The sequence below is a fragment of the Hyla sarda genome, chromosome 3 (assembly GCF_029499605.1).
Source record: "Hyla sarda isolate aHylSar1 chromosome 3, aHylSar1.hap1, whole genome shotgun sequence".
Taxonomy (NCBI): Eukaryota; Metazoa; Chordata; class Amphibia; order Anura; family Hylidae; genus Hyla; species Hyla sarda.
The window spans coordinates 12,159,908-12,175,501 of record NC_079191.1 but is presented as its reverse complement, the minus strand read 5'-3'; the positions used below and the strand labels follow the sequence as shown (position 1 = coordinate 12,175,501).

Sequence of the window (15,594 nt, the reverse complement as noted above, 5' to 3'; positions counted from 1 at the left end):
GGTGAAAAACTTATCCCCTATCCTAAGGATAGGGGATAAGTTTGAGATCGCAGGGGGTCCGACCGCTGGGGCCTCCTGCGATCTCTCTGTACGGGGCCCCGGCTCTCGGCCCACATAGCGGGTGTCGACCTCCGCACGAGGCGGCGGCCGACACGCCCCCTCAATACAACTCTATGGCAGAGCCGGAGATTGCTGAAGGCAGCGCTTCGGCTCTGCCATAGAGTTGTATTGAGGGGGCGTGTCGGCCGCTGCCTCGTGCGGAGGTCGACACGCCCCCTTCCCGCGGGCTGTCGGGGCTCCGTACAGGAGATCGCAGGGGGCCCCAGCGGTCGGACCCCCGTGATCTCAAACTTATCCCCTATCCTTAGGATAGGGGATAAGTTGCTCACCACTGAATCACCACTGGACTACTCCTTTAAGGGGTTAATGGCGGGTATCAGTGTCATCGCCATTAGTGGCTTGTCCCGCGCTCCATAAAGCAGAACAGCTCTATATATTTGGTACAAAGGATGTCCGGACATGCTGGGAGTTGTAGTTTTGCCTCAGCTGTGGGCACTCTGGTTAGTAAACGCAGCCCTACACACCACGTGACCTTTATACACAGCACGTGACCTCTATACACAGCCTGACACCGTAAGCCACGCCCAATAATCTCAATCTCTCCCGCGCGCGATAGAGCCTTCAGTGTGGGGGTGACGTCACCAGCGGGCGCGCGCTTGTTTCGGTTTTTTTGAACGCGTCGCGGGAGAAAGTCTTGAGGTGAAACATCGGAGCGGGAACCGGAACCGGCGGAAACCATGGCGACGGCGGAGAACTGCTTCAAGACCCCCTGTAAGGTGGAGCGGAAGAAGAGCTCCGGTGAGAGGCACAACCGCACAGTGTATACTGGTGTATACAGACATTACTGTGTGATGTGACGTAGTGAGATATCACCGTGCGCGTATATGGCGTCACTAGGGCTGTAACACCTTAGAAGTAGGCAGAACTATGTAGTATGGCGCAATCTGATGTCACCATCCTATCGTAGGAAGAATGACGTCACTATAATAACTGGGAAATGTGACGTCATCATCATGTATTATACTGAGGTGTGATGTCATCATATGATATAGGGGATGTATTATACTGAGGTGTGATGTCATCATATGATATAGGGGATGTATTATACTGAGGTGTGATGTCATCATATGATATAGGGGGTGTATTATACTGAGGTGTGATGTCATCATATGATATAGGGGGGATGTATTATACTGAGGTGTGATGTCATCATGTGATATAGGGGATGTATTATACTGAGGTGTGATGTCATATGATATAGGGGATGTATTATACTGAGGTGTGATGTCATCATATGATATAGATGATGTATTATACTGAGGTGTGATGTCATCATATGATATAGATGATGTATTATACTGAGGTGTGATGTCATCATATGATATAGGGGGTGTATTATACTGAGGTGTGATGTCATCATATGATATAGGGGGTGTATTATACTGAGGTGTGATGTCATCATGTGATATAGGGGGATGTATTATACTGAGGTGTGATGTCATCATATGATATAGGGGATGTATTATACTGAGGTGTGATGTCATCATATGATATAGGGGATGTATTATACTGAGGTGTGATGTCATCATATGATATAGGGGGGATGTATTATACTGAGGTGTGATGTCATCATATGATATAGGGGGTGTATTATACTGAGGTGTGATGTCATCATGTGATATAGGGGGATGTATTATACTGAGGTGTGATGTCATCATATGATATAGGGGATGTATTATACTGAGGTGTGATGTCATCATATGATATAGGGGATGTATTATACTGAGGTGTGATGTCATCATATGATATAGGGGATGTATTATACTGAGGTGTGATGTCATCATATGATATAGGGGATGTATTATACTGAGGTGTGATGTCATCATATGATATAGGGGATGTATTATACTGAGGTGTGATGTCATCATATGATATAGGGGATGCATTATACTGAGGTGTGATGTCATCATATGATATAGGGGTGTATTATACTGAGGTGTGATGTCATCATATGATATAGGGGATGTATTATACTGAGGTGTGATGTCATCATATGATATAGGGGATGCATTATACTGAGGTGTATTATACTGAGGTGTGATGTCATCATGTGATATAGAGGGTGTATTATACTGAGGTGTGATGTCATCATGTGATATAGAGGGTGTATTATACTGAGGTGTGATGTCATCATGTGATATAGAGGGTGTATTATACTGAGGTGTGATGTCATCATATGATATAGGGGATGTATTATACTGAGGTGTGATGTCATCATATGATATAGGGGATGTATTATACTGAGGTGTGATGTCATCATATGATATAGAGGGTGTATTATACTGAGGTGTGATGTCATCATATGATATAGGGGATGTATTATACTGAGGTGTGATGTCATCATATGATATAGGGGATGCATTATACTGAGGTGTGATGTCATCATATGATATAGGGGTGTATTATACTGAGGTGTGATGTCATCATATGATATAGGGGATGTATTATACTGAGGTGTGATGTCATCATATGATATAGGGGATGCATTATACTGAGGTGTGATGTCATCATATGATATAGGGGATGCATTATACTGAGGTGTGATGTCATCATATGATATAGGGGTGTATTATACTGAGGTGTGATGTCATCATATGATATAGGGGATGTATTATACTGAGGTGTGATGTCATCATATGATATAGGGGATGCATTATACTGAGGTGTGATGTCATCATATGATATAGGGGATGCATTATACTGAGGTGTGATGTCATCATGTGATATAGAGGGTCATCATATGATATAGGGGATGCATTATACTGAGGTGTGATGTCATCATATGATATAGGGGTGTATTATACTGAGGTGTGATGTCATCATATGATATAGGGGATGCATTATACTGAGGTGTGATGTCATCATATGATATAGGGGATGCATTATACTGAGGTGTGATGTCATCATATGATATAGGGGGTGTATTATACTGAGGTGTGATGTCATCATGTGATATAGAGGGTGTATTATACTGAGGTGTGATGTCATCATATGATATAGGGGGTGTATTATACTGAGGTGTGATGTCATCATGTGATATAGAGGGTGTATTATACTGAGGTGTGATGTCATCATGTGATATAGAGGGTGTATTATACTGAGGTGTGATGTCATCATATGATATAGGGGATGTATTATACTGAGGTGTGATGTCATCATATGATATAGGGGATGTATTATACTGAGGTGTGATGTCATCATATGATATAGGGGGTGTATTATACTGAGGTGTGATGTCATCATATGATATAGGGGGTGTATTATACTGAGGTGTGATGTCATCATGTGATATAGAGGGTGTATTATACTGAGGTGTGATGTCATCATATGATATAGGGGATGTATTATACTGAGGTGTGATGTCATCATATGATATAGGGGATGTATTATACTGAGGTGTGATGTCATCATATGATATAGAGGGTGTATTATACTGAAGTGTGATGTCATCATATGATATAGGGGATGTATTATACTGAGGTGTGATGTCATCATATGATATAGGGGATGTATTATACTGAGGTGTGATGTCATATGATATAGAGGGTGTATTATACTGAGGTGTGATGTCATATGATATAGGGGATGTATTATACTGAGGTGTGATGTCATCATACTGTGTGATACATAGAGGAGAGATGTTTTCCTTGCAGTCATACAGGGTCATGTGATGTGACTGTACACAGTGATGTCATTTCAAACTGCCATTACTCCTCCACCCCCCCCCCCCTTTTTGTTTGAGTCAAATGTCACATGACTTAAAGTTCCTGACACCAATAGAAGGGTTCAGTAACAAAAAGGGGAGGAGCCAGTTAAGATAACAACCAAAACCACAACAAGTGGGAAGTCCAATAGGCGAAATTTATATATATATATATATATATATATATATATATCACATCCTATAATAATCAGAGCATCTCTGTAATATTATAACCGAGCGCTGTCTACACCACAGGATCCTCCTGCCAGTCCCCATCCTTCACTCTCCCGGCCTCACCGTTCATGAAGAAATTCGGTTACGGCACCGGAGTCAGCGTCTACCTCATGAAAAGGTAAGTGTAATACTGAATACTGACAATGTAATACTCCACCAGCAGAATAGTGAGTGCAGCTCTGGAGTATAATACAGGATATAACTCAGGATCAGTACAGGATAAGTAATGTAATGTATGTACACAGTGACCTCACCAGCAGAATAGTGAGTGCAGCTCTGGAGTATAATACAGGATATAACTCAGGATCAGTACAGGGTAAGTAATGTATATACACAGTGACCTCACCAGCAGAATAGTGAGTGCAGCTCTGGAGTATAATACAGGATATAACTCAGGATCAGTACAGGATAAGTAATGTAATGTAATGTATATACACAGTGACCTCACCAGCAGAATAGTGAGTACAGCTCTGGAGTATAATACAGGATATAACATAGGATCAGTACAGGATAAGTAATGTAATGTATGTACACAGTGACCCCACCAGCAGAATACTGAGTACAGCTCTGGAGTATAATACAAGATATAACTCAGGATCAGTACAGGATAAGTAATGTAATGTATGTACACCGTGACCTCACCAGCAGAATAGTGAGTGCAGCTCTGGGGTATAATACAGGATATAACTCAGGATCAGTACAGGATAAGTAATGTAATGGATGTACACAGTGACCTCACCAGCAGAATAGTGAGTACAGATCGGGAGTATAATACAGGATATAACTCAGGATCAGTACAGGATAAGTAATGTAATGGATGTACACAGTGACCTCACCAGCAGAATAGTGAGTGCAGCTCTGGGGTATAATACAGGATATAACTCAGGATCAGTACAGGATAAGTAATGTAATGTATGTACACAGTGACCTCACCAGGAGAATAGTGAGTACAGCTCAGGAGTATAATACAGGATATAACTCAGGATCTTTACAGGATAAGTAATGTAATGTATGTACACAGTGACCTCACCAGCAGAATAGTGAGTACAGCTCTGGAGTATAATACAGGATATAACTCAGGATCTTTACAGGATAAGTAATGTAATGTATGTACACAGTGACCTCACCAGCAGAATAGTGAGTACAACTCTGGAGTATAATACAGGATATAACTCGGGATCAGTACAGGATAAGTAATGTAATGTATGTACACAGTGACCTCACCAGCAGAATAGTGAGTACAGCCCTGGAGTATAATACAGGATCAGTACAGGATAATCTTTTCCTCAGGTCTCCTAAAGGTTTGTCCCGCTCTCCCTGGGCAGTGAAGAAGGTGAATAAACAGTGTGATAAGTCCAGTAAGAACCTGTATGAGAAGAGACTAAATGAAGAGGCTAAAATCCTTAAAAACCTGCAGCATCCCAACATCATCGGTAAGTATTCATATTATTGGAGGAAAACTGTCACCCTGATCAACCACCCTAAACCCAATACAATGGGTTATAGTGTGGGAGACCAGGAATCCAAAGAGGGGGTCACTTACTATAATCGGTGCTGTGGTTCCCGAAATATTGGCTGGTGAAGTTCCACTTCTGAATTAAGGGAGTGGCGTTCAGGAGGTGGAGCCCTGCCGGCTGGCCGCTCCTGCTTCTTTCCGTCTTCTCAATCAGCCGTCCCCTTAGTTAGCATATTCATATTCTGCGACTCCACATCCTAGTGACTTGAGTCACATGTCGGTAGAGCGCATGCGCAGTCAGTTTACATACAGCTCTCGCGTGACTACAGCTCTTTCAGCAGTCAGAGCTCAGGACTTGAGAGCGGTATGTAAACTGCCTGCGCATGCGCTCTACTGACAACACAGCGCTTACGTGACATGTGACTCGCGTCTCTAGGATGTGGAGTCGCAGAATATGAATATGCTAACTAGGGACGGCTAATTGAGAAGACGGAAAGAAGCAGGAGCGGCCAGCCGGCAGGGCTCCACCTCCTGCGTGCGACTCCCTTTATTCAGAAGTGGAACTTCACCAGCCAATATTTCGGGAACCACAGCACCGATTATAGTAAGTGACCCCGCTTTGGATTCCTGGTCACCCACACTATAACCCGGTGTATTGGGTTTAGTGTGGGTGATCAGGGTGACAGTTTTCCTTTAAATTCCAATAGAAGCCTTTGAGTCCGGGAACTGATGGTCCAGAAATCTATAATACGTCATGTGGACTTAAAGGGGTATTCCAGGCCAAAACTTTTTTTTATATATCAACTGGGTCCGGAAAGTAAAAGTTAAACAGATTTGTAAATAACTTCTGTTAAAAAATCTTAATCCTTTCAATAGTTATTAGCTTCTGAAGTTGAGTTGTTGTTTTCTGTCTAACTGCTCTCTGATGACTCACGTCCCGGGAGCTGTGCAGTTCCTATGGGGATATTCTCCCATCATGCACAGCTCCCGGGATGTGACATAATCATTGAGCAGTTAGACAGAAAACTTCAGAATCTAATAACTATTGGAAGGATTAATATTTTTTTAATAGAAGTAATTTATAAATCTGTTTAACTTTCCGGACCCAGTTGAGATAGAGATAGAGATATAGATATAGATATAGATAGAGATATAGATATATAGATATAGATATATATATATATATATATATATATATATATATATATATATATATATATATATATATATATATATACTTATATACCGTATATACTCGAGTATAAGCCGAGTTTTTCAGCACGATTTTTCGTGCTGAAAACACCCCCCTCGGCTTATACTCGAGTGAACTCCCCCACCCGCAGTGGTCTTCAACTTGCGGACCTCCAGAGGTTTCAAAACTACAACTCCCAGCAAGCCCGGCCAGCCATCGGCTGTCCGGGCTTGCTGGGAGTTGTAGTTTTGAAACCTCCGGAGGTCCGCAGGTTGAAGACCACTGCGGCCTTCGACATCATCTAGCCCCCTCTCACCCCCCTTTAGTTCTGAGTACTCACCTCCGCTCGGCGCTGGTCCGGTGCTGCAGGGCTGTCCGGTGAGGAGGTGGTCCGGTGGGATAGTGGTTCCGGGCTGCTATCTTCACCGGGGAGGCCTCTTCTAAGCGCTTCGGGCCCGGCCTCAGAATAGTCACGTTGCCTTGACAACGACGCAGAGGTGCGTTCATTGCCAACGTACTTCTGCGTCGTTGTCAAGGCAACGCCTATATTCCGGGCCGGAAGCGCGGAGAAGAGGCGCCCCCGGTGAAGATAGCAGCCCGGACCACCTCCTCACCGGACCACCTCCTCACTGGACAGTCCTGCAGGACCGGACCAGCGCCGAGCGGAGGTGAGTACTCAGAACTAAAGGGGGTGAGAGGGGGCTGGATGATGTCGAAGGCCGCAGTGGTCTTCAACCTGCGGACCTCCGGAGGTTTCAAAACTATATATATATATATATATATATATAGGTTTTGCCTGGAATACCCCTTTAATAGATTGTCAACTAAATCCTTTCTCTTAGAGCAGCATATACTGCCCACTGTCATCAATGCATATAGCTGTCATTGGTCTTCATAATCATCTTGTATGCTGTAAGTTCCTCATAGCAGAATAGTGAGTGCAGCTAAAGCATAAGCATGGTGAGGGTTAATGGCGTATTCCGGATTTATACATCTTATCCCCTATCCAAAGGATAGGCAATAAGATGTCTAATCTCAGGTGTGCCGCCGCTGGGGACCCCCGCTATCTCTGTGCAGCCCCCGGCATTCTGTGTCAGACGCTGCCTCCGAGACGGGGACGTGATGTCACGGCCACGCCCCCTCCATTCATGTCTATGGGAGGGGGCGTGATGGCCGTCACCCCCCCCCCCCCTTCCATAGACATGAATGGAGGGGGTGTGGCCGGGGGCTGCAGCGAGATCTTGGGGGGTTCCCAGTAACGGGACCCCTGCGATCATACATCTTATCCCCTATCCTTTGGATGGGGCATAAGAGGTATAAAGCCGGAAAACCCCTTTAATGGTTTCCCTGTTCCCTTTTTACCCAGCGTCTCCATTTCCCTGATCAGACTCTGACTCAAGTCCCTGCTGTGCTCCACTGAACTACCGTATATACTCGAGTATAAGCCGAGTTTTTCAGCACTATTTTTCGTGCTGAAAACGCCCCCCTCGGCTTATACTCGAGTGAACTCTCCGCCTGTCAATCCCTTCATCAGTGGTCTTCAACCTGCGGACCTCCAGATGTTGCAAAACTACAACTCCCAGCAAGCCCGGACAGCCATCGGCGCCGCACAGGGACGTTCATGCGCAACGTCCCTGTGCGTCGTCGTCAAGGCAACGTCACTAGTCCGGGCCCGAAGCGCGGAGAAGAGGCCCCCCTGGTGAAAATGGACCCTCCGCAACGACTAACCATCCCCACCGGACGGTCCCTGCAGCATAGAAGGCCTGGACCAGCTCATCCTAACTTCCCGCCGAAGGGAGGTGAGTACAAAACAAAAGGGGGGGGGGGGGCTGGATGATGACGAAGGCTGCAATGGTCTTCAACCTGCGGACCTCCAGAGGTTTCAAAACTACAACACCCAGCATGCCCGGACAGCCAATGGCTGTCCGGGCATGCTGGGAGTTGTAGTTTTGCAACCTCTGGAGGTCCGCAGGTTGAAGACCACTAATGAAGGGATTGACAGGCGGTGATGATGAAGGGGGGGGGGGGGATGATGACGGGGGTCTGGATGATGACATGGGGGGGATGATGTATTTCCCACCTTAGGCTTATAGTCGAATCAATAACTTTTCCTGGGTTTTTGGGGTAAAATTAGGGGCCTCGGCTTATATTCGGGTCGGCATATACTCGAGTATATACGGTAGATGTAAACCCCGTTGTGAATCTGCTGGTCAGAGTCGCAGGGACCAATAGAGCCGCCTAGTAAGATGGAGCAGGGCAGCATTAACTCTCATCGTGTTTATGGTGGGAAGGGGGGAAAAAAAACAACAACTTTCAGGTGAAGTGGCCCTTTAACGTTACCTATGTCTAAACCTCTCCCTCTCAGGTTACCGTGGCCTGACCAAGACTACAGATGGCAGCCTGTGCCTCGCCATGGAGTTCGGCGGAGAGAAGTCTCTGAACGACCTCATAGAGGAGCGGAGTGAGAAGAAGCTGGGCCCCTTTCCTGCAGACATCATCCTGAAGGTGGCGCTGAACATGGCGCAGGGACTAAAGGTACAGGACCACATCTTTACCTTGTAGCATCCTCCTCCTTAAAGGGAAACTCCTTTTTACTTAGTAACAAGTTACGTGACTGGGGTGGGGGGGAGGTTACCAACTACTTGGGGCTTCTATATAATTGGAAGGGATATCCTACCTCCCTAATAGGGGGGGATTCCCTGCCTAACTACTGTGGAACATATCTTAAAGGAGTACTCCGATGCTCCCGTGTTCTGAACATTTAGTTCAGAACGCTTTGAGACGGAGGCCATGATCGTGACGTCACGGCCACACCCCTCATGTCACGTCACACCTCATTTATTCATGTCTATGGGAGGGGGCGTGTCAGCCGACATGCTTTCTCCATAGAAATGAATGGAGGGGGCGTGGCATGACGTGAGGGCGTGTTCGTGACGTCACGCTCACTGCTGCAGGAACTCAGCGTTTGTTTAGAACGCAGGGTGCTGCGGGAGATTGTGGGGGGGCCCCAGCAGCTGGACCCTTGTGTTCAGACATCCATTGGATAGGGGATAAGATGTCTAGCAGCATAGTACCCCTTTAATTATGAATTTCAGTGATTATTGCCTTAGGATATATAAAAGGGAGGAGATAATATATACTGTAATTAATCCTGTGCAATGAACAAGTAACAGGAAAAATATACCAAATACAAATGACTTCATTTCTGCTCACATCACATAAAAGCAAAGTGCCAATCTACACCAAAATAATACCAATGAAAAGTACAGGTCACGGTTAGAGATGAGCGAACTTACAGTAAATTCCATTCGTCACAAACTTCTCGGCTCGACAGTTGATGGCTTTTCCTGCATAAATTAGTTCAGCTTTCAGGTGCTCCCGTGGGCTGGAGACTCTTTCCTAGGACTGTATCCACCTTTTCCAGCCCACCGGAGCACCTGAAAGCTGAACTCATTTATGCAGGATAAGTCTTCAACTGCCGAGCCGAGAAGTTTGTGACGAATCGAATTTACTGTAAGTTCGCTCATCTCTAGTCACGGTGGTAGAATTGAGCCATCCTATAGCACTGTAGGCGAAAAACTAAAATAGTCATAGTGGTCAGAATATGGCGACTTAAAGCATTTTTATTTATTTCTTTTTATACTAAAACATACAGTTTATAACGTGTGTTTCGATGTAATTGTACTGATTTCCAGAATAAAGATAACATTTCAGTTTTACTGCAAAGTAAATGGTGTAAAAAAAAAAAAAAAAATCCCTCAAAAGTGTCAGGATTTATTCTTTTCTGTTCTGTAATTCATTTTATGGTAAAGTGAAGGTTGTCTTTTTAAGGGGTGCTCCACTGGAAAACATTTTCTTTTAAATCAACTGGTGCCAGAAAGTTAAACAGATTGGTAAGTTACTAAATCCTAATCCTTCCAGTACTTATCAGCTGCTGGATGATACACAGGAAGTTCTTTGCTTTTTTTTTCCTTTCCTTTTCTGTCTGTCCACAGTGCTCTCTGCTGACACCTCTGTCCATGTCAGGAAGTGTCCAGAGTAGGATCAAATCCCCATAGCAAACCTCTCCTGCTCTGGACAGTTCCTAAAATGGCTAGAGGTGTCAGCAGAGAGCACTGTGGTCAGGCAGAAATGGAATTAAAAAAAGAAAAGAACTTCCTGTGTATTATACAGCAGCTGATAAAAAAAAAAAATCCCAATCCTTCCAGTACTTATCAGCTGCTGTATAATACACAGGAAATTATTTTCTTTTTTAATTACATTTCTGCCTGACCACAGTGCTCTCTGCTGACACCTTTGGCCATTTTAGGAACTGTCCAGAGCAGGAGAGGTTTGCTATGGGGATTTGCTCCTGTTCTGGACAGTTCCTGAGACAGACAGAGGTGTCAGCAGAGAGCACTGTGGTCAGACAGAAAGAAAATTCAAAAAGAAAATAACTTTCTGTGTATCATACAGCAGCTGATCAGTACTGGAAGGATTGGGATTTTTTAATAGAAGTAATTTGAAAATTTGGTTTAACTTTCTGGCATCAGTTGATTACAAAAAAAAAAAAAAATGTTTTCCAGTGGAGTACCCCTTTAAGTTCAATTGGTCCTGTTAAAACGAGTTCTCATGTCGCTCTGTATGTGGAAATATTAGAGTTATGGCTTTCAGAAGATGGAGTTAAAAACATTACAAAATATCTGACAGGAAAAGGGGTTAATAGCAGCTTGAGGTAATGGTGAAGATCCGAGGTCGGGCCCCAACCTGTCATACTGTTAGGCTAGGTTCACACTGTGGAATTTCTGCCGGAGATCGAGCTGGCGGCACTATGACTGCGCGGACTACATTGCCGTCCCCATAGATGTCAATGCATTTCTGAGCAGATCTCCCAAAAGATCCACCCAGAAATGCATTGCAGTCTATGGGGGCAGAAATGCAGTCTGCTCGGTCCTAGTGCCGCCGGCTCGGTCTCCGGCAGAAATTCTGCAGTGTGAACCCAGCCTTATTGTAATGGGACCAGGCTTCCTTCTGATTTCTCCTTTTCCCTCTCCCTCCAGTACCTGCACAATGATAAAAAAATCCTACATGGAGACATCAAATCATCCAACGTCGTCGTCAAAGGCGACTTCGAGTCCATCAAAATCTGTGATGTCGGGGTGTCCCTGCCGCTGGACGAGAACATGACCAGTGAGTATCGGGAGGACCTATGAAAGACAACGTAAGTCAGTGTTTCCCAACCAGGGTGTCTCCAGGTGTTGCAAAACTACAACTCCCAGCGTGCCTGGACAGCCTTCGGCTGTCCAGGCATGCTGGGAGTTGTAGTTTTGCAACACCTGGAGGCACCCTGGTTAGGAAACACTGACGTAGGGGTTTGTGTTCCAGTGAACCCGCGTCACTTCCGGACTGATCAGCTGTTCAAACTTAGTTTCAACCTAAGTTTTACCTACTGCACAAGTGCTCACGCCCGTCACCTCTGTGTTTGTTAAAACTGACATCACTCGCAGGCAAAAGCAATCGATAGAAGAGAAGCACAATGAGCAGAAAGGTTCTGCCTTAGGCTGCATTCACACCACGTTTTTGCAACACAGGTTTTTGATGAAAAAACGGATTCCTCAAAACCAGACTGAACCTTTCAAAACGTGTGTACAAATTTTAACCTGTATACGGTTTGAAAAATGATGTCTGGTTGCATCCGTTTTTTAAGAAAAATACGTATATGTTTTTAACTTTTCACTCCATTATGAATAAAGTTTCACTTGTTTGATTGAAATTCCAAGAAAAAAAAACTGTGCAAAGTCAAAAACCGTATGCTGAAAACCGGATGGAACCGTACGCACATAGGGTTCTCTACGGTTCCCATTGACTCCCATGTTTATAAAAAAAAAAAAAAAAAGTATACGGTTTTTCACCCGGACCAAAAACCGTGGTAGGCTACGGTTTTTGGTACGGAGAAATAAACTAGCAAAACGGATGCAACCGGATGCATCCTTTGGCGTATGGTTTTCAATGGAGAGTCAATGTATACGGTTTTCAATACGGTTCCGTACGGGTTTTCAAATTGAAAACGTATATGGGAACTGCACTGCAAAAACGTGGTGTGAATACAGCCTTAGATTGCATGTGCCTGCAAGTGATGTCAGTTTTGCCGTATACAGCGGCGTTGGTGTCTGTGCAGAACGTAAAACTTGGCTGAACAGCTCATCTGACTGTACCAGAAGTGACGCGGGTTCACTCTTATACCAAGGTTGGGGATTTTATCACATCACCAGGTTCTGTATGGTGTACGTCTTTTGTTATAGTTGGCAGGAGGAGTCTGTGAGCTCTTCTGCAGGGAGAGATGACTGATCATCTGGCGCCAATAAGGTCCCAATGTTCTGTTTTAATTTGGTTGTAATTTTTTGGATTTCTAATTGCTGAATCCTTCCTTGTTTCACAATAAATCTCTTACTTAAATGGGCGCTCTCATTAAAACTACCTTTTGCTATTGCGCTCCTTATGGTAAATAATCTTTCTAATGTACTGTGTTTAAAAATGTGAATTTTTTTTCTCGTTTAAAAATAAATAAATAAAAAACTGCCACTAGGTGTCTCCAGAGCACCCCCCCCCCACCTCCCAATCTCTTGCACAGACTTTGGACTCCTGCTGGCTTGACAGAAGTCCAAAATCAGGAAATGCAGTCTGGACTGCTGAGGGAGGTGTTTGCAGCCTTAGCCAATCATAGCTCATCTCACACCGAACTGCTCTGGGCTGTGTGTAGCAGAGTGAGGGAGGAAGTTCTCCCCCTGTATGGCTTCAGATGATGTCACGCCTGCTGGGGGACGCCCTCTTCCCAGTCTGTGAATCTGACTGAGCAGAAAATACAGAGCAATATCAAGGTAGAAAACTAAAAAATAATAAAAATAAACGCCGGCGGTGGTTTATCATGATGGGGGTAGTGACCTGGGAGGATTATACAATGTAACAAGATCATGAGAGGTTCTCTTTAACTGCAGTGAGTGATCCGGAGGCGTATTACATCGGCACCGAATCCTGGAAGCCCAAGGAAGCACTGGATGAAGACGGGGTGATCACTGATAAGTCTGACATCTACGCCTTCGGTCTGACTCTGTGGGAGATGATGACCCTGTCCATCCCTCATGTCAACCTGACGCCTGAAACTGACGACGATGAAGGTGCGAACATGACCCGGAGTATGTCGTGACGTCTCCTTCACTCTTTTATCACGTCTTCTATTCTCTCCACAGACGACTCGTTTGATGAAGACGACTTTGATGAGGACGCCTACTACGAAGCCCTGGGGACCCGTCCGCCTCTCAACATGGACGAGCTGGACGACTCCTACCAGCGCGTCATTGAGCTGTTCTTTATGTGCTCAAGTGAGGACCCCAAAGAACGCCCCTCTGCTGCGCAGATCGTTGCGGCCTTGGAGGCAGAGAATATCCAATAAGTATATCTTATAGGCTGCGCAAGATGTGGGGTGTCGCCATAATTTTTTATTTTTATTTTTTTTGTTTTTAAGCAGCATCTTCCATAGAAAACAAAGTTAGTTGGTTTCAGTTTTGCTATTCGGAAAAAAAAGGTATTTATAATTTACTAAATCTACTTTAAAGGTTAGAAGAGTGCCCCTAGAGGTGAGGGGAGAACTGCACTTCAGTAAAGGATTTGTCTGTTTTGTTGTCTTTTGTTGTTATATCAATGTTTATACATGTTGTTATGTTCACATAATAAAAGAAATGTCACGGGTGATAATTTATACTGAAATGTAATGTGTGAGATAATACTGTACCAACACTAGATATATAGGGCACAGTATAGTTATTTTTGTTATAAAAAATATATACTGGCAGTATTATAGTACAGTGGTCCCTCAACATACGATGGTAATCCGTTCCAAATGAACCATCGTATGTTGAGGGATCCGTGCAATGTAAAGTATAGGACAGTGGTCTACAGCCTGCGGACCTCCAGATGTTGCAAAACTACAACACCCAGCATGCCCGGACAGCCGTTGGCTGTCCGGGCATGCTGGGTGTTGTAGTTTTGCAACATCTGGAGGTCCGCAGGTTGTAGACCACTGTTAGAGGAAGTTGTACTCCCCTGTTCCCGCCTGGATGTCGCCGCCCATCGTTGTCGCCGCGTCCCCGATGCTCCGGCAAGGCTTCTGCTTCCCCGGCATCCGCGCTCTCCGTCGCCGCCATCACGTCGCTATGCACGCCACTCCTATTGGATGACGAGACGGCGTGCGCAGCAACGTGATGACGACGATGGAGAGCGCCGACGATGCAAGGGATCCCGAAGAGGACGTGCCAGAGCCCCGAGGACAGGTAAGTGATCGTCAGCATGGGGCACCGTAAACGGCTATCCTGCGGCAGCTGAAGCAGTCTGCGCTGCCGGATAGACGTTTATGCGATGGCCCGACATACAAAAGCATCGTATGTTGATGCTGCCTTCAACATGTGATGGCCTCTGAGAGTGATCGTATGTCGGGGCCATCGTAGGTCAGGGGGTCACTGTAGTTATATTCTTGTATATAGGAACAATATTATAGTAGTTATATTCTTGTATATAGGAGCAGTATTATAGTAGTTATATTCTTGTATATAGGAGCAGTATTATAGTAGTTATATTCTTGTATATAGGAGCAGTATTATAGTAGTTATATTCTTGTATATAGGAACAATATTATAGTAGTTATATTCTTGTATAGAGGAGCAGTATTATAGTAGTTATATTCTTGTATATAGGAGGCAGTATTATAGTAGTTATATTCTTGTATATAGGAGGCAGTATTATAGTAGTTATATTCTTGTATAGAGGAGCAGTATTATAGTAGTTATATTCTTGTATATAGGAGGCAGTATTATAGTAGTTATATTCTTGTATATAGGAACAATATTATAGTAGTTA

General features: G+C 44.5%; 1 protein-coding gene across 1 annotated transcript; it reads left to right on the top strand.

Moving 5' to 3' along the window:
• The first annotated feature begins 697 nt into the window (after positions 1–697).
• Positions 698–14,440, top strand: PBK (PDZ binding kinase). Its single transcript, XM_056563753.1, has 7 exons — positions 698–858; positions 4,079–4,175; positions 5,348–5,490; positions 9,071–9,240; positions 11,745–11,874; positions 13,680–13,859; positions 13,932–14,440. Exons 1-7 carry the CDS (start codon positions 798–800, stop codon positions 14,132–14,134), a joined length of 984 nt encoding a protein of 327 aa, XP_056419728.1. The 5' UTR covers positions 698–797; the 3' UTR covers positions 14,135–14,440.
• Positions 14,441–15,594: the final 1,154 nt, after the last annotated feature.